Here is a 25,168-nt window from a genome sequence, read left to right as displayed (position 1 = left end):
AAAAAAAAAAACTTTGATATATCACTTTTGTAGTAGAACTTTTGTTAGCTAGTCACATCACTTGAGCAACGGTGTAGCCCAAAGCCGAACCATTGCAATGCTTACCATGTCGAGGAATTGTTTATAATCGCGCAAGGCGGTTTGCCAACCGTTAAGTGTGCTTTTTAAATAAAAGCACTGCTGTACGCATGTGAATAAAAAAAATTTTGGTGAGTCAATTGTTCAAATAACTATATGTAAGCGTTAGACGACAGTACCTGAATGTACACGTTTAAAACTAGCTAATAAACGTGCATCAAGAATCTTACTGGAATGGAACCATATTTTGTGAAGGTTGAGGTGGAAAAGAATTTTCTAGCAATGATATAAACCATATATATAGTTGTATATTCATTGATTCTAGCAAGCTTGCAACTGCTATAAATTGTTTAGTCGATGTAATATTCAAAAGTAACTTCATTATAGCAGGTATTTTGTCTGTTCATATACATTTATGGTCAGACAACAGAAATTTTACATGTACGATCAACCATGTATTGTCATACATGGTTGATCGTACATGTAAAATGTTTCGGACTTTCTGTGTATGTATAATCTGCATATTTTTAGAGACCTAAAAGCAACTAGAATTGCAAAGAAAATATGAACGAATCACAAGCTATATGTCTTGCTTCTACGCCTCAGGTAAATATAGCGCTCTTGCTTTACTGGAAATGATGTAAACTGATTAGGTTTTTAGTATTTGTATCTTAAAATTTTGTCTGTCATGAGATTAAAATATAAAATTCAAGATTTTTTATAGTAAAATCCAATTTTATGATCATACCATACAGTTACTATATGCTTAATTGTTCGAATTTAGCTTTTGGCGGACAAAAAAAGCTTTCCTTGACCCATCCTTATCCGCTTCCGAGTCAACTTGCACGCAGAGAGAAGGCAACTCCCGTGGGGAGGAAGGGTGGGTCTATAGTAACTGTATGGTAGGTATGATCATAAAATTGGATTTTACTATAAAAAAATCTTGAATTTTATTTCACATACAGTTACTATATGCTTAATAGAATCCCATAGACACAGGTGGCTGGGCAGGAGTTGTCTTGTACGGAATTCACTAAGCGGATTAAAATGTAAGGGTCAATGGAGGGGATAATAAAGGATATCACCCCGAACCCCTCTCTTCATAAGGTGTGATAGGAGGGGAAATCTCCTCGCCCAAGGAATTTATCTACTCGTGGAGTGTCTGATAGTATGCACCAAAGGACCCAATCATCATGGTAGGGGTCTTGGGTATAAAGTGATAAGGGTGTAGATTAGAGCTTCAACACTTTATTAACGACCACCAGTGACTTAAATTGGGACAGGTCCCACGGTATATCTCTTTTATAGTGTCTCAGAAAGGACCACTTGCTTGACCATAGGCCAGTGGCTAAAATTTCATCAACATTATTATCATCTGAAATGAACATAGAGGCCGCTATAGCCCTAACCTCATGGGCATTGGTTTCTGGTAGAGAAGACATATTTAAAACTTTATAAGAGTCTCTAATAGCACAACAAATCCATTTTAAAACAGAATCTTGAGTGATGGGTTTATGAGGTCTGATGTAAGACAGAAACAGATTACCATTATTGTCACATAAATCATTAGTAACTGTCAGATATTCTAGTAATATCAGATAAGGACACAGGTTTGGATTTCTTGGGTTAGCTTTAATGAGGATTTTCAGTTCCGGATCGCTTGCCTTCTGTGTCTTGGCCATAAAGCCGCGATTAACTCTGAGTTGGATGGTATCTTCAGAGATATTGATGGACTCTCTAGTGAGGGCATGGATCTCTGATCTCCTCCTCCCAGTGCTCAGGGCTAGAAGAAACACACATTTCAGGGATAGCAACCTGAAAAATAATACAAGTTATAACTTGTTGTGTCAGCACCAAGTTAATACAAGAGCTGTAACAAGCTGATAGAAAGCAACAAGCAAGCAGTATTAGTGCATAGTGTGTACAACAAGCTTTGTAACATGCTGATAGAAAGCAGCAAGCAAGCAGGATTAGTGAGTAAGGCAACTAGAATTACCTCAAATCTGTGCTTGACTTAGAGAGGTGGTGGAGGATGACCGTGAGATCCCACTTTGGTAGTTGTCTTCTGATGGTTTTATGAGAGCAAGCTGCAAAGCCTTTCAGCTTCTCCCTGATTATGTCCTCGGTCCCTGTCGGGAAAGATCTACCTAGAGTATTGACTAGTGCAGCCTTGTAGCCTTTAATTGTACTCACTGACAGCTTTCTCTCCTCTAGCAGATAAATAAGGAAGTCAGTTACATCATAGATAGTGGGCTCGAGCGCATTTCTCTCCTCTCTAATACACCAATCAGAGTGCACTTTCCATTTTCCATCATAGACGGCTGATGAAAACTCCCTGACGCATCTTGTGGCATAAAAGGCTGCTTTTCGAGAAATGCCTTCCTTGCATCTTGTTTGCTGGACAGCATCCAGGCGTGAAGTTGCAGTCTGTCTGTCCCCTGATGGTATACTCCGTTCTGTTTCAGGAGCTTCGCCATTGTAGGAAGTTCCAGCGGTCTAGATGCCAGTAGGCTTAACAGTCCTGTGAACCAACTTCGTCTGGGCCAGTTTGGAGCTATAATTATAATCTGACAATCTTGGGAATGGAGAATTTTCTTCAGTGCCAGGGGAAGCAAGTTTTTGGGAGGATATGCGTAACCCCACAGTCTGTCCCATGGTTGACTCAGTCCATCCTCTCCTGCTGCCTGAAGGTCCTTCATAGGGCTGAAGTATATCGGTAGCTTGTTGTTCAACTTGGTTGCAAACAGGTCCATTGGAGTGCCCCATTGTTTGAAAATCATCTTGACCACCTGAGGGTGTAGAGACCACTCTGTTGGTGATGTCACCCGACTCAACATGTCTGCGATAACATTCCGTTTGCCGGGCAGATGGCATGCCTTCAGTGTGATCTTCCTCTCGTCGCACCAGTGCAGGATTTCCCAGATTAAGGTACATAGCTGTGGCGATCTGGTCCCTCTTTGTTTCTTTACATAGGCTACGACTGTTGTGTTGTCTATTTGGCACAAGACCACTTTTCCGAGCAAACTCTTCGGAAAAGTTTGAAGGCACTTGTAGAGTGCCAGGAGTTCAAGAACGTTTATGTGGAGTTTTCTTTCCTCGACTCCCCACCTTCCTTGAGCTGTTTCCTCGCCGACTATATCTCCCCATCCTGAGGCAGAAACGTCTGGTTGAAGCACGCAATCTGCTTGAGGTGGATTCATTTGAGTGCCTATCTGAAGGTTTTCTGTGGTCCACCAGGCTAGGCGCTCTTTCATGTAGTTGGTTATAGGCACAGAATCTTGTAGGTGGCCTTTGGACATTCTCCAGTGACTCAGTAGGTGGAACTGTAGTGGCCTCATTCGAAGCCTTGCTCTCCACGATGTCATAGCACAGAAGTTCATCAGATCAAGCATAGCTAAGAAACTTTGAGCAGTTATCTCCCCCTTCTTTGCTATTGTTCGACACATGGTAGACGGTCTTAAGATATTCTCCTGAGATGGGTGAGCTAATCTTCTCCTGGTGTCTAGATTGAAGCCTAGGAATGTGCATACTTGTGTGGGATTTAGCATGCTTTTCTCGTAATTGATATGGAATCCCAGGTCCTGTAGCAGGTTGGTAGCGGTCAAAACCTGGGACTGTAAGACCTCCCTTGACTTGCTGTAGATCAGCCAGTCGTCTAGGTATGTTATCAGCGTCACACCCCGTTGTCGTAGGTGAGCCGCTACTGTGGAGATGACCTTCATGAAGGTGTGAGGGCTTATGGATAACCCGAACGGTAGAACCTTGAACTGCATTGGTTGTTCGTTCATCATAAACCGTAGAAAATTCCTGCTGTCTGTGTGAATGGGTATATGGAAAAAGGCATCGGTCCAGCTTTAATATCCACATCGATTTGTCCAGAGCAGCTAGTACTGTTTGTATGTTGTCCATCGTGAATTTGGATGCAGTGAGCCACTTGTTCAGTCTGGATAAGTTTATAATTATTCCCAACTGCCCGTTTGTCTTTGGTACTGAGAATATTCGGCTGTAGAAACCCTTGTGGTCTCCTGTGACAGGTTCTATGGCACCTTTGGACTCTAAAACCATTAGCTCCGATATCAAGTCCTCTGAGAGTGTTTGTGGTACTGGATAATTTAAAGGGGCTTTTGTGTTTAAACGTAAACCATGTTTTAACTGCTCTTTAGCCAAGTAGAGGCACTGGGCAGATTGTTCCATACCTGGCAGTAACTGGTAAGACAGCCGCCTACTCTTTTTTTTTCGACGGTCTTCTTGGGTATCTTGAAAGATTTGCCTTTCTGTGGGGCCTTTCCGTTACTTTAAAAACTATACTTTTTACCAGTGTCACCTTCTTTCTCTGATTTTGGTTGAGCTGGTTGTAGTGACCATTTCTGCTGCTTGACTGTTGATATCAACGCTCTGTTGGATGCTGTCGATGCATCCTGTGAGGTCAAATCAGCCAACTTTCCTTCAAATAGTGGTGAATTAAGCGGCATGGCAAGCTTTAGCAAAGAAGACTTGGTGGCAGAGGAAAGAGCAGAGGTAGAGACCAACTGATCTCGCCTGACATGCACCAAATTAACAAGTAAGCGTGCAAGCAAAGCAGCAGTATGGGATTGTGCAAGACATAAGCTCTCAATCGATCTGATGACTGCATCTGTATCACCCTGTTGCAAAAGCGCAACAGAGCTGCCAAGGACCCAATCTGAATGGCTAGCAACAAGCATCAACTGCCTTGTAAGGGTCTCCATCTCCTCGATATATTTGCATGGAATGAGGGCTTTGTTAGATGCCTTACCCAGAAGTGCAGCGTCCTCGTCAGTGCGGCTGTAAGACGATTTGAGAGTGTCCCCCTGTACTTGGTAGTTTGATACATGGAACCCTCTTATTCTGGGATATTTTGATGTGAATGCTTGTTTCTGGTGTTTGACCTCTTCTATGGCTGAAGTCATGACCTGAGACAAGGGCAGACTATAGTCTGTATCGTCATCATCTTGTGGTCTGTCTTGAGATAGCATCTGTTCGGCGATAGTCTTGGCTCTACGAGAACAGAAAATGTCATTATGTACTCATAAATATCTATTCACTAGATATATATCATGTACATCTATAAGACAATGTAACCACTATATCTATCATGACATCAACATGGAATATAACCAATATCAACTAGATATACATAGAAGCTACCATACCTCTTTACTTTGTGATCTGTAGGGGGTAGTATGGAATCCGGGAGTACTTCAAAGATCTTCTTTTTCAGCTCCCTCAAGGACATGTCTTTGCCATCTTCCCCTGTCTCGTTTTCATCATCAACGGTCACTGGTTGAGGGTGGTCTTCTGCTTCTTGATTGTCTGTCAAAGAGAAGAGAAGGACCTGACATATTAGTTAACAACAAAGTAACGACCCCCTTCTCAAGTTTCAAGACACAGCGGTACGGAAACTTGATCAAGGAGAGCCCTGACAACCCATTATAAACAAAGACCTTTTGGTTAGGTATTTCTGATATAACAGATATCCCACCGATAGCTCATAAAGAGGCTTACGCATGTGCTCCGAGCTAAAGAGGGTGAGACAAGGAGATTCCGACCTGGGTATCCCCTTCCAAAAGGACAGGGCGAAGGTTAGGTCGGGTGCAAATCAACCGAGTCAAGTCAAGGTAAGAGAATGTCGATTTCGGAGTATAAAATAACTCGTCCTTCGACTACCCCTTGACAGGAAGGCATGGGGTATGCTGTCCCTCTCGAGGAGGGACAAACATGATACGTACCTGCCATTTTCAGAGCTGGAAACTGAAGAGAGAGAATTCTGTGAAACAGTGCGTGCTCCAACTTCAGTTGACGAACAAAAACTGAGCTTACGTAGTCGGAAGCGTATAAGGATGGGTCAAGGAAAGCTTTTTTTGTCCACCAAAAGCTAAATTCGAACAATTAAGCCTATAGTAACTGTATGGAAGTAGGTGAAATAAAATACTCATTTTTACATTAGCCTTTTCGCACCAAACGGTCGCTCGTTTTCACATCGATGCCCATATTGTTTTGTTGTTGGGATGTATATTTTTAGAAAGTCGGTAGAAGAAAGCTCTTGGAGTTTATTCAATTGGACCTTGACTTTGAATATGATGAGTCATTACGATCCAACATACATGCTGATCTGCTTTATGATGCATTTACCCTTGCTGTTGTGAAAGGCTTTACCTGGAGAGACGTTTGTCAAACTGTCAATGTAACAGAAAAGCTCCTTCAGGAGCTTGTTGGTAAGATTTGAGTGTTGAAAAGTGACAACTGTTAGCTGACCTATTAAACTGCTCAAGTTTTTTTTCTATTTTCAGCTTGACACCTCATCAGTGCTGCTGTCTCAAACTTACTTGGGTTGTTTAACATTTGCTTTATATGTTCTGACATTTTTTATTTTGTAGCGTATCAGAGTACTGACCGGTTCATACCAGTTAATGTAACCACTACTGCTGGGCACATAATTTTTTCGAGTTCTGTAATTTGTAATATAGCCTACCTTTTAGGTAAAGGTATTACAGATGCCGCGAGTATCTACCAAGACATTGTTACAAAAGCAAGGATAGACAATCGAAATCTTATTATATTCACCGACTATTTCTTTTCTACATTCATGCAACATTACAAACTGTACCAGTTAGTATTTCAAACTCCCCGTCAAGTGACAAACTACAATGACAGCACAGTTGTTGAAGCACCAGTGCCACCTCAACAGTTACGATTTAGCAAACCACCCGCATTATATGAGTATGACCAAAAATTAAAAGAAATACAAGCGGATAAAAGCGACCTAAGAGAAATTAGGCCAATTGAAACTGTCAGGGTGAATATTGAGGATGACGTCAGAAGCTGTCCACAAACTGCGGTGAGAAATTATATACTAAGTTTTGATGACCATAGACCATGTTAGCAATTAATTTATTAACTAGCTGTGCTACCTGGCGTTCCGAGTAATTAAAAGGTCTTTGGACAGAAAATTGTTTTGTATTTAACATATAACAACATTTGACTATTATAACTTTTAGACTACGCATCATGAGAGAAGTGTTTTGTGTAGTTGAAATAAATTAAGAAAGAAATAAAACAACTGTAAAGGTTTTCAAACTGTTTCAAACAACTATAACTTTCAGACTTCATATCATGAGGAGAATTTTTGTGCAGGACAACTGATTTAAAAATAAATATAACAACTATAAAGGTTTTCAAACCAATGTAAATTTAAAAGTTCAAAACTTTCAGCGACCTATATCTTTTAATAATGTACAGTGGAAACTCGGTTCTCGAACATAATCTATTTCAGAAGGTTGTTCGAAAACCGAGTTGTTCGAGATCCGAAACAATTTTTCCCACTAAAATAAATTCATGCAAATTTTAATCCGTTCCAAAGCGAGAAAACAACGTCGGTTTTTTTCTCAACTATTTACACCATAAGCTGTAAATGCTAAGCTTGTACTTGTTATTTTACACCATAACTTGTACTTGTACCCACTTGTACTTGTTTTCCGAATATTAAAGAAGTCTTTGCACAGAAAATTTATTTGTATTTAACATAATTATAACAACATTTGCCATTTAACTTTCAAACTACATATCAAGAGAGAAGTGTTTTGTGTAGTTGAAATAATTTGAGAGAAAATAAACACAGTTGTAAACTTTTTCCAATTTTTTCAAACAACTAACTTTCAAACTTGATATCATGAGGAAAAGGTTTTGTGCTAGTCAAATAAATTAAAAAAAATAAAACAACTATAAAAAGGTTTAGATATAAATGTGAAATAATTAGCAAGTAATAGCTAAACTAAGTCTGTTTTGCTACGATTACAATAAAATATGATTCGGTAATGATACAATTAATACAAAGTGAGAAAATAAAATTCCTGAATATATTGAATTAATAATAGCAATTCTTGCATAAAAGCGTGTGGGTATAAAAAGGTTACTGTTCCACCAGAAGCTATCCATCAAAACTTTGAATACGACGATACTAAAAAATCTGACAGAATATGGTAGTATTTTGTAGTTGAAATTTTATTAGAACAAGGTCTGCCAAAAATGGTTGAATAAAAAATTCATATTAATAATAAAGATTGCAAACTAATCAAGTAATAATAACAATGATAGGAAAATGAATAATGTTTAAACTTGAAACACAATACTCAAATTATGTTTAAAAGAATGCGAGTTGAAATAATAAGGACGATGAAACAAACTTTAAAAACTTATATTATGAACTTCAAAACTTGTGAATTTATAAATGTAGTAAGAGAATGTAAATTTATCTATCTACTATATAAACGGCAATCGTCATATGTCTGTCTGCGTGTGTGTAATTGTGTGTCCGCCTTATAGAGTACCGTACTTTTTGGACTATTAGCCGCTACTTTTTTCTAATGGTTTGAGCCATGCAGCTTATATAAGGGTGTGGTTGTTCTGTGGTTTGTTCTTTCACCGCTAGAGCGCATTAACGGGAATCTCCGGTTAGTGCGTAAACTGAATCAATATCTACTATATAAATGGCAATCGTTGTCTGTCCGCCTTATAGAGTTCCGTACTTTTCGGACTATTACCTGCTATTTTTTCTGACGGTTTGTGGGCCATTCGGCTTATATAAGAGTGCGGGTGTTCTGTGATTTTTTATTTCACCGTTAGGGCACATTAATGAGAATCTCCGGTTAGTTCGCCTCTATACATAACCTATTCATCGTTGTTCCACAAAAATCACATGATCTCTGGTTAGTGCGCCTCTTTACAGTACCCAACAGCACTGTTCCGTTTTGAACAGCAAAGTTGTTGCCGTGTTAAAAAGCACCGTTCTGAATTCTGCGGCCTATACAAAGGTGTCTATATAGCAATACGGATGTACTACTCATTAAATAAAATAAGTTAATGAGCAGTAATTTACATGCAATTAATATATACTGCCAAGGTGTACCGAGAAGGTCACGTAAAAGTTTGTTGTGATCGTTGGAAAAAACGCGGTTCTTACCTACTAAATTTCCACATCAAAAAGGTAAGTACTTCTTATTCAATGTTGTATTGTCTATGAATTACCACACTTCCAATACATAACCCTTTCACTTGCGTCCATGTACAAATTTAGCTATCGGCCTACTGCCAGCCATTTTGCCGATATTGCTTCATATGTATACAATATTTTTTCGATTTCAAACTCCATCTAAAGCGTTTGTTTTAGTTATGTATTTCATTTTGCCAACATGTTAACAAGCACTGCTATGCAAAAAATTCATTGTATCTATAGTTTGTGCATTGATAAAGCGATGTGAAGTTATGAAGCTAAAATGATCCTCTACAATGTTCCTTATTCTTACAAAACCATTACTTTCACTACCATCAGAGTCAGTGCTGCTATTGCTATTTTAATTATCTGTGTAATCACAAAAATCTGAATCGGCTATAATGTCATCAACATAAGCAGTTATTTGCTTTCTCACTCGGACGCATTTAATGAACTTGCACAAAAAATCTTCGTTTTTAAGTTGGAAATTCTAAAACAAAGATTTAAAATTAAACTTTAGGCTAATTTTATACAGAAATTTTAAGACGACACTGTCACTACCATAAAAGTCCTAAAGACCGTTAGTTATATTATCAATGAATACTAAAATTCAGTTACTAGCAATTGCTGGTAAAGTCGCAAAAATGTGTCGACCTGGTCGACCATAGAAAACGCATGGGTCTACTTCAGTGAAAGGGTTAAAAACGTTGGATTTGCCACTAAACAGTGGCAAATCCAGTGGCAAAGTGATAGTAAACATGTTCATTTCTTTCCGCAGCCGAGTTACTTTTACTTTTTTCCAGCTACGAGTACACAGAACTACAGCTACTACAGAACTTGCAAGGGTACTGCTACTGCGTTTTACCTACTAAATTTCTACTTCAAAAATGTAAGTACTTCTCATTCATTGTTGTAGTGTATTGCCTATGAATTGCCACACCTCAACTACTGAATAACATTGGATTTGCCACTGTTGGTGATAGTTGGATAAGTTGATTTTCTTCAGCAGCTGAGTTACTATTTTTTTTTCATAGCTACGAGTAGGCCTACTGTAACTTACTACTACAGAACTTGCACGAGTACTCCGAGGGTTGCGATAGGCGATGGTGAAAAGAAAGAGAGCAGCTGGTATCGACTTACTGTCACTTTGCTTTAGCCATGACCAGCTGTACGTCGCCTGCTCAAAAGTAGGCACAAGCCAGAAACTGTTTGTTCATACACCCGACAGAAAAACAAAAAATGTTGTCTATCCGCAAGTGTTGCGTTGAACTAACATTGTGTTATTGTTATATCATGCTATGTTCTTCATGTTCTGCTATACCACATGCAGCATTTTCTAACATACTTTTCAGTTTATATACATTTTCATGCATTCATTTTCCTTATTGTATCTCATAAAAAGGCTATCATTTTGGCGTTATGTTTTATTATTGTATATTGTAAAGCGCTAATGCTGTATCGGCCTTGACATCATACTGTCTGTGCTGTTATACATATAAGTTTTATCGACACAACCTCATTACTGTTTGTATATACCATGTCAAAACACAGGCTATAGACGAAAAACTGGTGAGCCGTGATTAGTGTTTTAAGCATGTAGAAGTCTCCATTCAATAAATGCTGGCGATAGCAAAATATGCTGTATAATTTATTAAAAGATGCAAAACTTTTCAATACTGCCAGTTTGAAGAACTTCAGTTTGCCTAGCAATGTCAATTTCATTATTGATTCTCTGTACACAAATAGGGCAACCACGATTTGAGTGGTTTCAGACTGATGCATTGTAGACTAGCTGTAAAACGTATTGCAGATTTCCATTGTTCTCCCTAACATTATTGACATATATGACTGCATATGTGTATGCATAGTGTGATCAGGGCAAAAAGATTCAGTAAACTGCAAATTTGGAGTGTTTTTACTGTGTGAAAGACAACTCTCAATAAACCTCTTGCTGTACATGAATCTGTTCCCGTGGACGGGTAATGCAGCTAGCGGTTTGGGGCCGTGGCGTCACTCGGGGATGCGCGGGAGACATTTTTTGCCCCGAGTGCAGCGAGAGTATCCAGGCGCGGCTTTTCGGATGAATGAGTTAGCGAGTGCGAGGCGACTGAGTGCGAGGCGATTGATTGCGAAGCGATTGAATGCTAGGCGATTGATTGCGAGGTGATTGATTGCGAGCGCGAGGCGATTGGTTGCGAGGCGATTGGTTGCGAGTGCGAGGCGATTGATTGCAAGGCGAGTGCGAGGCAATTGATTGCGAGGCGAGTGCAAGGCGATTGATTGCGAGGCGATTGATTGCGAGGCGATTGATTGCGAGGCGATTGATTGTGAAGCGATTGATTGCGAGGCGAGTGCAAGAGCGCGATTGTCAACTGCGAGGCGGGTACAGACTGGTCAGCCAAGGCGGAGGCTCGGCGGCAGAAGTGCGCGATCATCAGCTGCAAATATAAACGGGTATGAACGGTTGCATGAATCTAGAATATTTACTAGATTTTACACGCATCTAGCTGTAAAACACATTGCAGATTTCCATTGTTCTCCCCAACATTATTGACATGTATATGTGTATGCATACTCAGGGCAACAATTTCAGTAGACTGCATATTTGGAGGTTTTATACAGTATGAAAGACAACTCTCAATAAACCGTATGCTGTGCATGAATCTGTTCCTGTAGGCGGGTAATGCAGCTAGTATATACAGTCAAACATGGATCACTCGAACTTCACGGGACGGAGCGAAAATGTTCGAATTATCAGAGCATTCACGTTATCAGAGCACTGTCACAAGTCCATGTATTTACTTATTTATTAGTAGATACATGTGCATATACAAACTATAATATAAATCAAAAGCACAAATGGCTTGTTTCAAATTAAATGCTTCTAATGTAAAGTTTAAAACGTTTTTATCAAAAAGTATAGAGATTTTTCTATCAGATGAGATTGGTTTGTTGTTTGAGGTGATGTTATTGCCAGGACGTTTTTTAGATTGACATTGGCAAAACTTGATCGTTGTTGAAATGCTCAAAAGAAAAGTCATCTTTTTCTTTTTAGCGTTTTACCCACGATAAATTTTGCCGATTTTTCTTTAAGTTTATGCAAAGATTACCTCACTTTACTTTGCTTCCAAAGGGCGATCGCTAAGCGGATGTTTACAATAAATCAAATTTCACCAAACCTTTAGAAAAGTCGTTGACAAAAATATTTTGCCGATGGTGGTAATACGCTTATGAATTACGAAAAGTTGAGGTTTTCCTCTATGGCTTGGAATAAAGTGATTTTCTAAAGCGATAACAACCATTTCGGTAGCCGTTGGCCAAAAAACAGTTTGAGTTAACAGTGTTGAGTTCGAGCTATCTATAGCAATTTATCATTACGTGGGAACGAACCAAAGAAAGCGTTCGAGTTAACCATGTATTTGAGCTATCCGTGGGCGAGTTATCCATGTTTGACTGTATATATATTTATCAAAGTATGTAAATGTATGTGAATATAGGAGTGAGGAATAACTGATACTTGTAATCTTACACGATAATTCTTACAGTAATCTCACAAATGTTTGTTGTAAAATGTGCAATTAATTACGAATTACTAATTGCTTAGGTTTAGAAAGAAATATGTGTGAGCAAATACACTTAGCTGTACAACCCGGCGTTGCTCGGGGAATAAAAAAGTCTGTAGACAGAAATTTGATTTGTATTTAACATATAACAACATTTGTCATTCTACCTAAAAACAACTGTAAAGATTTTCAAACTTGGTCAAACAACTTTTAAACTTCATACCATGAGAAAAATGTTTCGTGCAGGTCAAATAAATTATAAAATCAAAACGACTAAAAGGGTTTAGATGTAATAGTGAAATAATTACCAAGTAATAGCTAAATCGAGTCTGTTTTGCTACGATTACAATAAGAGATGATTCGGTAACGATACAATTAATACAAACTGAGAAAACGAAATAAATATTCTGACTAGAAATTCCCCTGTCATTCTGACAGGGGAACAGGCAGTTCGTTCTGACCAAAGTGATATCGGAAAAAAGAAAGGGTTCTGATGGTGGAGAAATGCAATATTAGCTGTCAAATGGCACTGCAGTGCAATGGTAGCTGCAAGGGTAGCTGTAATGAACTGGGTGTGGGTGTTATCATGTACAACAAACAACAATAATGAAAGGAAAAGATTATATATTCATATTTCTCCCCGCAATAGGAGAAATGCAATATTAGAAGTAAAATGCACTGATATTATTAGAATAATCAACATTTGAATACAGTAATAATAGAAAACCAATGCACAATTTTGTTTACATTTCAAAACCTCATAGCTAACAGTATCAATAAGTTGTGATATTTATATAGATTTTTAGAAAATCTATTTAACAAAACTATTTAGAAAAAATAATAACAGTAACATATCGCCCAACATCGGTCACTATATACTTTCATCTTGTAAATTCGAATGCTTATTCTTACAATTAAATCTTATAAACTCTACTAATTATTCTTATAATTAAATGTTATAAAATCGAACAATTATTCTTATAATTAAATATTGTAATAATCTCATGAGAATCGTTAGAAAAAATACTATCGCCATTTCTTTTACTTTCACTGCTTTGTACATCAGTTGGAATACCAAAGTACTCCAAGTGTCCAAAATGTCAGTTTGAAATCGGCAAAAAAGAAACGATAACTTTTCATTGCTTCTATGTTAATTACAGAAACCTTCGACAATGCTATAGACTGGTGAAACGCGCACGTTTTTTTTCGTGAAATGCGCACAACTTAATGGTTCTATTCTCTGTCGCTCAGCGTTTTGTTTGCCTGTCTTAATTTTGATAAAAAAATAAGGCTTGTCTAGTTTTAAGAATGATTTAAGGCCAAATTAATCTGTCTATTTATGTATAATCCGATCAGATGGTTTAGGAAATTTTCTACAAATATTACAGACTTGGTAACATATTTAAATACGTAGGTTTATATGTGTTTTGTATCGTTATTATACTTAAACAACTCCATTGAAAAATGGTTAAATTTGTTGATGAGATTTCGGTACAAGGGTTTGCGACGGCCGTTGATGAATAATTTTTGTGAGTTGCGTGCACATATGCATTTATCATAAATTTCCCAAACAATCGCTTCGCTCGTGTTTGATCGTGGGAATATGTTGAATTAATAATAACAATTCTTGCATAGAAGTGTGTGTTCAAAAAAGTTACTGTTCTACCAACAGCTATCTATTAAAACTCTGAATACGACGATACTGGTACGACGATGTGTAAAAGTGAGATATTGTAGTGTCTTTGTCTGATCGAAAGTGAGAGAATCTAGATTTTAGGGGCCATTCCTACTCGAGATAATACTAATACTCATACAATCTTTACTTTCAAGTATCATTCTGTATATATATTATTATATTATCATTACAATATTATATTATTATAACACTGTAAAAACCTGTACAGGAAGAATTACACTGTAGATTGTATTTATACACACTCAAATAATAACCTTTCATCTTGGCCTGCAAAAAAGGGCATTTCTCTGTTTTTGTTTATATATTATTTTTAATCAGTAAAGAGTTCATCATCATCATTGAGATAATACAATTGTCTGCGTGAAACTATCAACCTTTACGGCGATTTAGCAATTGAACCTTAAGAAAAGCCGGAAATAATGGTTCGCAATACACAAAAAGGCATCGTGTTTCATAGAGTTTAGTCGCCAATTTCTAATATCGAGAGATTATATTGTGGATATCGATTTGCGGAAAACGAATTAGCCTTAATACGGCGAGAACAAAAAGGCATTGCGTGTCATAGAGCTAAAAAAGTTAATAGAGTTGTAATTATTACGTCATTTTTGTGTGAAAACGATGAATAGGTTATGTATAGAGGCGCACTAGCCAGAGGTTCCTGTTAATGCGCCCTAGCGGTGAATGGAAAACCACAGAATAGTCGCACCCTTATATAAACCGCATGGTCATGGTCTTTTTTCGCAATTATCAGAAAAAAGTAGCTGCTAATAGTCTAAAAAGTACGGTGCTCATATTGATTCTGTTCGCTTCGTACGACCGAATCGAAAAGGGAAAGACTACTTTATAAGGTGGACAAACACGCACACACACAAGTATACAGACAGATTTTTTGCTGTTTATATAATAGATTAAACAGTAGATAACACCACATTAAGCCTTATTGGAGACAAATTGCAATACTATAATTATTGGTAATTGTAGGTTTTGGACAAAATCATCACACAAGTGATGCAAAAAGTTGGAATTCCGCTAGCAGATGGTCTAACTGAAACCATCACTGCTACATATGATGACCTCAACATGAAGTTAAATGAGACAGTTTTACCCCGGCCAAAGCAGTTAGGTAAAGGCGTTACATTAAACTTACTTGTCCACAGGTTTAGTTGAATGGTGCGCACATTTTTGACTAAGCGCAAACATCCAATTTTAAAATCAATTCTTGAAGTGTTATTTAACAGGCCCTCCACTAAGATACCCACTTAAGCCAACTCTGAACACCCCAAAGCCAACTGCTGGATCAACAAAAACTCCTGCTCAAAAGAGTTCAGCTAAAGGAGACAGAAAAAAGTCTGGCAAAGTAAAGTAATGATCTTGATACTCAGAATCGGCAGACTGACAGTGCTAGCATTGCCAAGGAGTTATGCCTGCTGTCGATGCCAAGTAGAGTTACCATTTGGTTGTTCATAAGTGTGAAGAAGACAGGAACATAAGATAATGCTTAAACAGACCTCAGCATTACTTATATAAATATTATATACTGAAATATTGACGCTTCAGCAAATGTTGGTTAGCTGACAATTAGCATAACTTTATGTAGTTTTCATTACTCACTGTGTCACACGATCAGCATAGAGTGCATCAAATACAATTCACTCCTGTTAAACACTTATGGTAAGCTGTGAAGAAACCTTTTGCTATAAAAATGATATTTCTGTGGAATTATTAGCGGTTCCATGAATTCATGTTGAATAGGATTAACCAATGCAACTGCAATACGAGTAGAAGTTCAACGTTCACGTATGTAATACTCCGCTAGGTATTGACATGGCTTTCTGTAATATTTGGGATGTGTTTTATCAAGGCACAGTGACTGCATATAATGTATCCTGTCTCGAGTTCGCCGATACATACATTAATTTTTTTTTTCTTTTAAACCGGTTTCATAAGACACATACTGCCTGGAGTGCATTTCATAGATGTGAAATTGTGAATGAACCACTTCATCAGATTATGAATTCAATTGTTCGAACAGTGGTTCTTTACCTATAGGTACGGATGCCAAGTTGGGTACTCAATGCATTTCTGTTGGGTCTCCAAGAAGAAATAAACTATACTAGGCTCCCAACTCAAGGGTGGGCTGGCAACAGACTTGAGGGCGAACCGATAAACAGACTCGAGGGCGAACCGATAAACAGACTCGAGGGCGAGCCGATAAACAATATGTGTGCACCTGCTCCTAACTTTTATACCCTGGTATGCCGATCTCAATAATTCGTGATGTTTGGCCAATAGCACTTATAGTGAATGCAGCTATGATTTGCTAACTGCACCCAGGGGTTTCACTCTCTTCTACTCACCCCTAAGAGCTCGACGAAAAAAAACACGTTTTAGGGGTGTTTTTGGTGGCCAGACACAGAGTGTTTTCATGAAAAATGGTGTGTTTAGCTTGGTGTAGTGGATAGGGGTCAAATCTGTCTCTTTGAGTTTCACACAGTGAAGAACGGTATTCATGAGTCCAGCACTACAGTGTATATAGTGAGTCCAGCACTACACAGTGTTGTGTAGTGCTTAGGGACTGTTTAAGTCAATTTTGGGGGAGCCATATTGCCCTGAGCATTGTTAACCCTTTCACTGCTGTAGGCGCATTTATGCTTAATCTATGGTCGGCTGCCATAGACACATTTTTGCGACTTTCCTCAGCAATTGCGTAGTAACTTAACTTTATTATTCAGTGACAACATAACCAACGATCTTTAGGACTTTTATGATATTACCAGTTTTGTCCGAAGATGTCGTTATAAAATTGGCCTAAAATTACGAAGCAATTTAATAAAAGTTTTGTTTGGGAGTTTCCAACGTAAATGCAAACAAATTTTTTTTCCGAGGTTTGAACTATTTAGTGTTATTATGTCTTTTGTAAGTACCTCCCGAATTAGAAAACAGAGAATTACTTATGTTGATGAAATTTTAGCCAATTCAGATTCCCGTGATTACACAGATACCCTACAAGATAAAAATATTCGATGACATTAATAATTTGTGATTTTGCGAACAGTCAATTCCGCGAATTATTAAATTCCGCGAATATTTAGTTCTATTTTTAAACACAAGGGAGAATAACTACTGCCTCAAATTAAGAACTAGCTCTTAGGCAGAAGTACTAAACGTAGCTGAGTTCTAAACTTTTTTAAAATCTTCGCTGGGGCTTCAAGTTAACCCCATTGCCAATGCATCAAACTACTTTACAAAATTATTCAAGGTTTTCACAAGTTATTCGGCATGGCTTCGTCATCGCAAAAATCTCTCATACAGATTTTTACATTGAAATCAGCCTATAATACCAAAGTTGATGATGATAATGATCTGGACATTATGGTATGTGTTTGATTTGCAGTGCAGATACGTTTTTCCATAGTTAACTGCGTTGTGCTCTTGTTTAAAAACTGATCGCTTTCATTCAATACTTCAACTATTGTTTTTGTACTTCATTTACGCTTGTTAATATTGAGAATGAGACAGAACCTATTCCGATTATGAAAACTAGAGACAAGTAGTAATATTGAGTAATATGAGTAATATTATTAATAGTATTGAGTAATATGCAGAGAAGCAACCAGTCAACCTAGACCTCTTGGTACCTAGGTACTCTTGATAAGTAAATACTAGCGTGTAATGGTGCGCTCTGACTAGTTATTTTGGTAATAGCGCTCTATATCGCTGTCACTGTCTTGGGTAGATGTTGAAGGCGATTCACTCACTACTACATGATTGGTAAGGCAGTTGTCATCAGCAACATTATTGCAACATTTTGCCAGTTGGCTTAAAATTTGTGATCAAAAAGGCGCTCTTGTTTCTTTTTAAAACAGATATATTCTCCTCGTTAGCAGCTGCGGTCACTTCTACCTCAACTTCAAGACCTCCCTGAATGATTGGTGATCTTCTAGGAATGAAATCCACCACCCTTGTAGTCATTGTGCCTCTGTGTATGATGAAAAAGCTTCTTACTTCACTTATTTCGCGGGGTAGATGACCAACCATTGTGCAGTCTGCGTTTATTAGCTTCAGTGCAAATAGGCCATGCAGATTATTGGGCTTTCTCTCACACTAAAACAAATAACTAAGCGATAAGTATGGATAAAATAAATATTGCATTTTACCAAAGTAAAATTCAATTATTAATTTAGTAAATGGTTTTGAAAAAACTGATCACTTACCACAAGTTGTAGGCTCGTCAAAGGCCTCTAAATCGATGAGTGTTCATGAAAACCTCTGAACGCAGCAAGAAATTTATAGCTTAGCATGGTCGACTCGTAGTTGTCAGGTAAATAGAAACATAAACGCGTGGTGTACGCATGTGAACGGTTTACTCTATTGCTAGTCACAATAAAGTTAACTCTTAATAGAGAGTGAGATCCCAGTTATTTAGGTTAGTTATCCTTAATACAGGTTGCTGATGTAACAGGGACACCAGGTGACGCTGTGTCCCTGGTCGATAAGCTTATTCGGCAGAGTGAATTCAACTTCGCAGATGACAAGAAAACGAATTTGCAAAAAAATAATGCTTTTTTTAAATACCTTATCTTTCCTACGTACATCCTACGTACATCTTTCCTAGGTACATTTATCTTTCCTTTCAGACGCTGATGTTTTCATGTCACACTTTTTGTAACAAAAACTGTCGAGGACACCACATAATAATGCTTTTTATATCAATAAGTGTTGGTCGCTGGAAGTCGTACTTTGTGTCAATTGATGTTTGGATTGGTGCTATCCAAGTAAACACTGATCCATTATGATACTGTTTTTACTTAGTTTAGTTTAGTGATAGTTTAAACGTGAAATATTTGATTTGTTTAATCACACTCCTGTGGGCTAGTCCTGTGGAACGACCTATATGCCAATAGAGCTGCGTAGGACTAGACTTTTATCGCATTAGCTGATGTGAATACGAGACAGGTTTTATCACGCATTACATCATCTTGGGCAAGTCTGGGCATGTTTTTTTGGCCTGAGCGTATTCACAGTGATCAATTTTTTCCGATTTTAATCTTCAAATATCTTGACAATGAGATCACCTAACACAACAAACAACTGATAGACAAAAAAATACTTTTTTTAAAATCAACTCATATTTGACACGACCACATCTTTAAAGTAATAGTTTTGTAACAGTAAGCAATTGTAGAGGATCATTTCAGTTTTGTAGCAATCGTAGCTTCACATAGGTTTAGCAATGCATAAAGTGTAGATACATTGAAAATTTTGGATAGCGCTATGTGTTAACATGTTGGTGAAATAAAATATAGGGTATAACAAAAATGTTCTAGATAGAGGTTGAAGCTGGAAAAAAATTGTATACATATCATGAAGCAAACTGTGCAATTTTCGGTAAAATGGCTGGCAGTAGGCCGATAGCTAATGTAAGTTTGTACATGAAAGTGAAAGGCAGTGAAAGAAATACATCATCACATTATATATGATGGTTGTATTAAACAAAACATGAAGCTTTAAGAAATAAAATTTGATAAAATATTCCCCAACATATTCATAATATTACCGCTTAATACTAAAGGCATGTACAACTCGTAACTCTATCCACTTGTAAGTTGTGTAGATAACTTAGTGCTTCTTAAATACTGCATTTAAAACATGTCTATGGTGTTTCTTGAATCTCACTCCTATTGCTCATAGTGTATATGATCTCGCTCCTATCGTTCAAAGTATATATGCTCTTCTATTTCTTTTGGTATATAAGTTGTCTCTAGGATCATATTGTTCATACTATAGCTTGACATCTCATTATATATGTTGCTCAAAAGTTTTTGTATTTGTATTGCAGTTCGCTGTCTAACAAGCAGTAGCCAATGTATGATAAAACTGCCCTATGATAGTAGTTTTCATTTCAGAGATATAATTTAAAAATTTGCAACATAATGCTGCTGGTCAGTTCCACTTCCTCTTCAGTGAACTTACTCATCATCGTTAATGAATTGGATGTGCGGCTGAACTTGGATCTCATGCCAACACTTTCACATGTATATTGCTATCCATTGCAGGCAGTAGTAAAATGACATCTAAGTAGTGCTAAGGGGGTAAAATCCTTGTCCTAAGTACTGTTAAAAGGGTAAATGCCCATTTTTAAGTAGGAGCAGTGATTGAGCCAAAAAAGGGGGCAATTGGTCTATTGTGATGAAGTGATAAGGGTGAGTTTTTATTAATGTGTAAGTCAGTGGAAAGGGTGCATTTTATAACATCTCAGACCAACCCTTGGGGATGAATAGGAGAGAGTGAAACCCTTGGGTGACTCCTATCACCATGCTAAAATCAGAAACAGTGACAAGAAATATCACTCTATACTCAAATCTCTATTATCAAATACGCAATTTAGGAATTCTTGCTGTTCGGCCAATAGCACTAAGAGTGAATGCAGCTATGATATGATGGCTGATATCGCAATGGTAAAGTCAGAAACGGTGACAAGAATTTTATACGCTACTTTGGCTTGTGCAATCAAGCAGAGCTATAGTTAATAAATGCAGTATGTTTATTGGCACTATAACTTACAGTGCAAAGCAGTAACACACCCAGGTGTGGCAAACCTGAAAGGTTATAATTATAGCAAACCAAGGCAAGAATCCACGGTTGATTGGCTGCACAATTATTAGGCTGAGTATTTATATGGTAACATGCGCTGCTATAACAGTATGGTAATAAATGGTTAACATAAAAGTGTGCTATTATGGACCACACACATATACATGTACTAAAACGGACAGGTGTTAAGCGAGCGCATTGTAAATAACTATTGGAATAAACCATGATAAATCCAGAGAACGCATCTCCAATTCTATTACGCACGCTGGCAGCCTATAAATACGAGTGCCAACTGATAGTCACTTCATTCACTCCCCCACCCTATAGCGGCTCTTCTCACGGCACCAATTTCCATACTAAAAGCTCTGTTCCGCGATAACAATAGTGGGAACTCCGTGTTAATAATAGTGGGAACTCCGTGTTAACAATAGTGGGAACTCCGTGTTAACAATAGTGGGAACTCCGTGATAACAATAGTGGGAACTCCGCGATAACAATAGTGGGAACTCCGTGTTAATAATAGTGGGAACTCCGTGTCATAATTATGGCTAACCTTTTCTATTACTTATTTTGCAAAATCGTACTTGGGAACATTATTTTTTTAAATTGTGCTGATTCAAGGAAAGAGGGTTCAAGGAAAGAGGGTTCAAGGAAAGAGGGTTCAAGGAAAGAGGGTTCAAGAAAAGAGGGTTCAAGGAAAGAGGGTTCAAGGAAAGAGGGTTCAAGGAAAGAGGGTTCAAGGAAAGAGGGTTCAAGGAAAGAGGGTTCAAGGAAAGAGGGTTCAAGGAAAGAGGGTTCAAGGAAAGAGGGTTCAAGAAAAGAGGGTTCAAGAAAAGAGGGTTCAAGGAAAGAGGGTTCAAGGAAAGAGGGTACCTGCACAAAATATCACTTGATGGCTTGGTATTTTTATCATACAAAACCTACTGACCAATTTAGTCACTGAGCTGATTTATCAACGCCGATAAATCTTGCAGTTAGTTCAGGTCGTTGCCATTCCTATAATCTTTCGCTGAAAGAACCGCAATAGATGGCAAGGCCTTTCACAAGATTTCCCTGTTTGTAAAATCCAGGTAATATTTTATTCATTTCAGTTATACTTGCAACATACTGAATGCCCGAGAATGCACGGGTAATAAAAAGTTTGCATAGAAGATTCATTTTCAATCAACATATACAACATTTACCATTCTAACTTTTAAATGAAGGTGTTTATATATTTCTATTAACTTGTGTGTAATTCATACTGTGCAGGCGGCAGTGCTTGCTACATCTCTATAGGCCTCTATACCAATCACAATAGTCTTGTTGGCCATGTGAGTTTAGGCATTCTTCTTCTTCACATGTAGGCATGTATGTTCCTTCTGGTATGGCTTCACTCATAACACTAGCTGGTGCTAAGCATGATGCATGAAATACTGGCAAATTTAATAAGTATGTGCACAGTTTATTTCATAGTACAGCCAGTTTTACAGCGTAGTGTATTGGATAAATGCCTGTCTGCAAATCTAAAAGTACATATTAAGTTCAAATCAAGTGAAAAGTAGATTTTCATTCCTAAAACTACCACTATAACTGGAAAAACAGACAAAATACAGAGAAACACTGATATTAATATATAGACTAGTTGAGCCACCCGGCGTTGCCCGTGTAATAGAAGAGTATTTGAACAGAAATTTGATTTGTATATAACATATTACAACATTTGCCGTTCTAACTTTCAAACTACAAATTATTAGAAAAGTTTTTTGTCTTATAAACAATGAGAAGTAGTGAGTTTTGCTATTAGCCAGTTTAATAATGTGAGCGAACAGCTTCTCGTGACGTTATGCTATGATCCGCATCACGCGTAAAACAGTTAGGTATTGCTCGGATATAATGCCTTATATTGGCAGGCTGGCAATTCGACTTCCATAGTCCTGTGGGCTAGGCGTAAGACTTGTGAACGGTTTGATCCGAGATCGAATCCTCTTCGATACGGAATATTTAATTCAAGATTTTAAGATCTATAGCCGGATTTCCGACGAACACACGACGGACTTTGAGAAATATATTACTAGATTTATTTACCACTATAACTGGACAACCAGACAAACACTAATCTATATATTTCACAAAGTTTATGTGTCAATGCGTGTTCAGCTATAACTATTAAAATCTTGGAATAAAGGTTTGTCAAGTGGAAGATTTGACCTCAGTACCTCCCATTCACCAGTCCACTACCTTACTAACCCACAGGGCTTGATCGATTCACTAAGCAATATATGTCGCTATATGGAAGCAAATAGGCTAGCGCTTTAGGTCATGACGTAAAGTCATAGCTTAGTAGCTCTTATTAGTAAGCTTACTCAAACTTTCCATTGGCTATGTGCCAGACTAATAGCAAGTCGTACGCAACTATCAACACCTCTCAATGTTTATACCGTACTTTTCTGATGATTTGATCCATGCGGCTTATACTATAAGGGTGCGGCTAATCTGTAGTTTTTTTTTACCGCTAGGGCGCATTAACCAGAATCTCCGGTTAGTGCACCCCTAGCGGTGAAAAAAAACGAAACAATGCCTAACGGTACTATTCAGTTAGGCACTAGGTTGAAAGCGTTAGTCAATACAAAACAGTGCCGTTAGACACTGTTTTAAACAGCAAAGTTGTTGCCGCATTAAAAAGCACCGTCCTGAGTTTTGTGGCCTATACAAAAGGTGCGGCCTATTTATTGTTTTATTATCGTTTTTTGGAAAATAAAGCAGATGCGGCTTATATAGGGGTGCGGTTTATAGTCCGAAACGTATGGTAAGCTGATTTTTAATACCCGGGCAACATCGGGTAGCATTCACCTAGTATTTATATACATGTAATTGTCCGCCTGAAAATAATTGGCGTTGACGCCAGATACAGTAATTGTACCTTACGAAAAAAATTCTTAACAGGGGCATCGTAACGCGTAGCCGCATTGGTAAAATAATCAGCGTGCGCTATAGCCAGAATAACACACATATCCACACACATACTTTGAGAAATATATATATACATGTATATATATAGAAGATAGAAGAAAGCTAAATGCATCATGAGGCATTCTATTGTTAACCTTGCTGACTAAAGATGCATTACTAGAGAAAATCACATCTACATCTTCTGCTAAGCTGCAGACATATTCATAAGCACTTGCTGTGGCAGCTGTCACTGTTTTGTGCGCTGTTTGAGGTTTCTGAAATTTTTTAGATGTATCTACTTTAAGTTGAACAACCTTGCAGCTGTGCTCGACAATATTGTTTTGAATTCAATCATTGAAAAGCACCATTCAACATTGAAAAATATTACCTTCAAATGGCTTCAGTCAAACATTTTAACCTGTTCTGTCCAAACATGGATCATTGAAATGTTCGTTGCAGATAAGTGCCCAAGGATCAGGCTTATTCACTCTTCTGCAGTTGCGATACCATTGTAAATAACGAGAGTTCTCAGTTACTTTGTTTGGAAATCTAAAAATTAAAATGAAACTGTAGTAGTTAGTTAGCAACAGCAGTAATAAAAATAGTATTATTACTCTTATCTCCTTAATGCTAGCAATGATATACAGCCCCCCATATTGGGGGCTGTATATCATTGATGCTAGCTGTCACAGTTTAGCTGGTATTAATTAGCAGATACGTCCATGCAACTTGCACGCAGTGAGCAAAGGTAAAAATACGCAGATCAACTCTGCTCACATAAGGGTAAAGGTTATCTGCAGAATATTATTATGTATAGAAAAGGAGACAACTTCGATATGTAGCACAAGTATATAACATCCCCTTTTTGGGTTAAAACTACGTAAACTGAACACAACTACGAGTAATGAGTGGGTACTACAGGATGAACAAAGAACTAGTATAGAACAAAGTCCTTGAGCCATTTAGGCCTACTAGTTTGGCGACCTGCTCTAGATGTGTTTGTATGTGGTCTCAATGTGGGAGGGGAGGCAGGTAACTCAGCGAGTTCCTGATCAGTAGCATCGAGAACTGCTTCGGGTTCAAGCACAGCTTGAGCCTCAATAGAAGCATGTTGGACCTCAGCCGCAGGTGGTTGAGCCTCAGCAGGAGCTGGTTCAGCTTCTGCAAGAGCAACTAATTTTCTCCTTATATCAATTCGATTACGTCTGTACTCAAGACCTCCTGACTCAACCATGTACGACCTATCACCCAAAACAGCAGTGACCTGACCTGGTATCCACAAACCACGAGCCGTGCGGA

At 37.9% G+C, this 25,168-nt stretch overlaps 2 protein-coding genes across 2 annotated transcripts; both read left to right on the top strand.

Annotated features, from left to right (window-relative positions):
- The first annotated feature begins 67 nt into the window (after window positions 1–67).
- On the top strand, window positions 68–16,278 carry LOC137394651 (uncharacterized protein C8orf74 homolog). Its single transcript, XM_068081407.1, has 6 exons — window positions 68–209; window positions 610–684; window positions 6,119–6,311; window positions 6,576–6,934; window positions 15,326–15,467; window positions 15,583–16,278. The coding sequence occupies exons 2-6, from the start codon at window positions 643–645 to the stop codon at window positions 15,708–15,710; spliced, it is 864 nt and encodes a 287-aa protein (XP_067937508.1). The 5' UTR covers window positions 68–209; window positions 610–642; the 3' UTR covers window positions 15,711–16,278.
- A 3,459-nt stretch (window positions 16,279–19,737) lies between these two features.
- LOC137394138 (uncharacterized) lies at window positions 19,738–22,938 on the top strand. Its single transcript, XM_068080858.1, has 3 exons — window positions 19,738–19,764; window positions 21,560–21,838; window positions 22,831–22,938. Exons 1-3 carry the CDS (start codon window positions 19,738–19,740, stop codon window positions 22,936–22,938), a joined length of 414 nt encoding a protein of 137 aa, XP_067936959.1.
- Window positions 22,939–25,168: the final 2,230 nt, after the last annotated feature.

This window comes from Watersipora subatra, chromosome 4 (genome assembly GCF_963576615.1).
Source record: "Watersipora subatra chromosome 4, tzWatSuba1.1, whole genome shotgun sequence".
Classification (NCBI taxonomy): Eukaryota; Metazoa; Bryozoa; class Gymnolaemata; order Cheilostomatida; family Watersiporidae; genus Watersipora; species Watersipora subatra.
The sequence above is the reverse complement of the archived record's forward strand: the minus strand, read 5'-3'. Positions and strand labels throughout refer to the sequence as shown.

Excerpts from the sequence above, each read along its gene's own strand:
- LOC137394651 (XM_068081407.1), top strand. The coding sequence starts at position 643 with ATGAACGAATCACAAGCTATATGTCTTGCTTCTACGCCTCAG. Across the intron at positions 6,935-15,325 it reads GAAGCTGTCCACAAACTGCG|GTTTTGGACAAAATCATCAC; the intron begins GTGAGAAATTAT and ends TGGTAATTGTAG. Across the intron at positions 15,468-15,582 it reads ACCCCGGCCAAAGCAGTTAG|GCCCTCCACTAAGATACCCA; the intron begins GTAAAGGCGTTA and ends GTTATTTAACAG.
- LOC137394138 (XM_068080858.1), top strand. The coding sequence starts at position 19,738 with ATGGCTGGCAGTAGGCCGATAGCTAAT. Across the intron at positions 19,765-21,559 it reads GCAGTAGGCCGATAGCTAAT|GAAAGAGGGTTCAAGGAAAG; the intron begins GTAAGTTTGTAC and ends TGCTGATTCAAG. Across the intron at positions 21,839-22,830 it reads AAATATCACTTGATGGCTTG|GCTGGCAATTCGACTTCCAT; the intron begins GTATTTTTATCA and ends TTATATTGGCAG.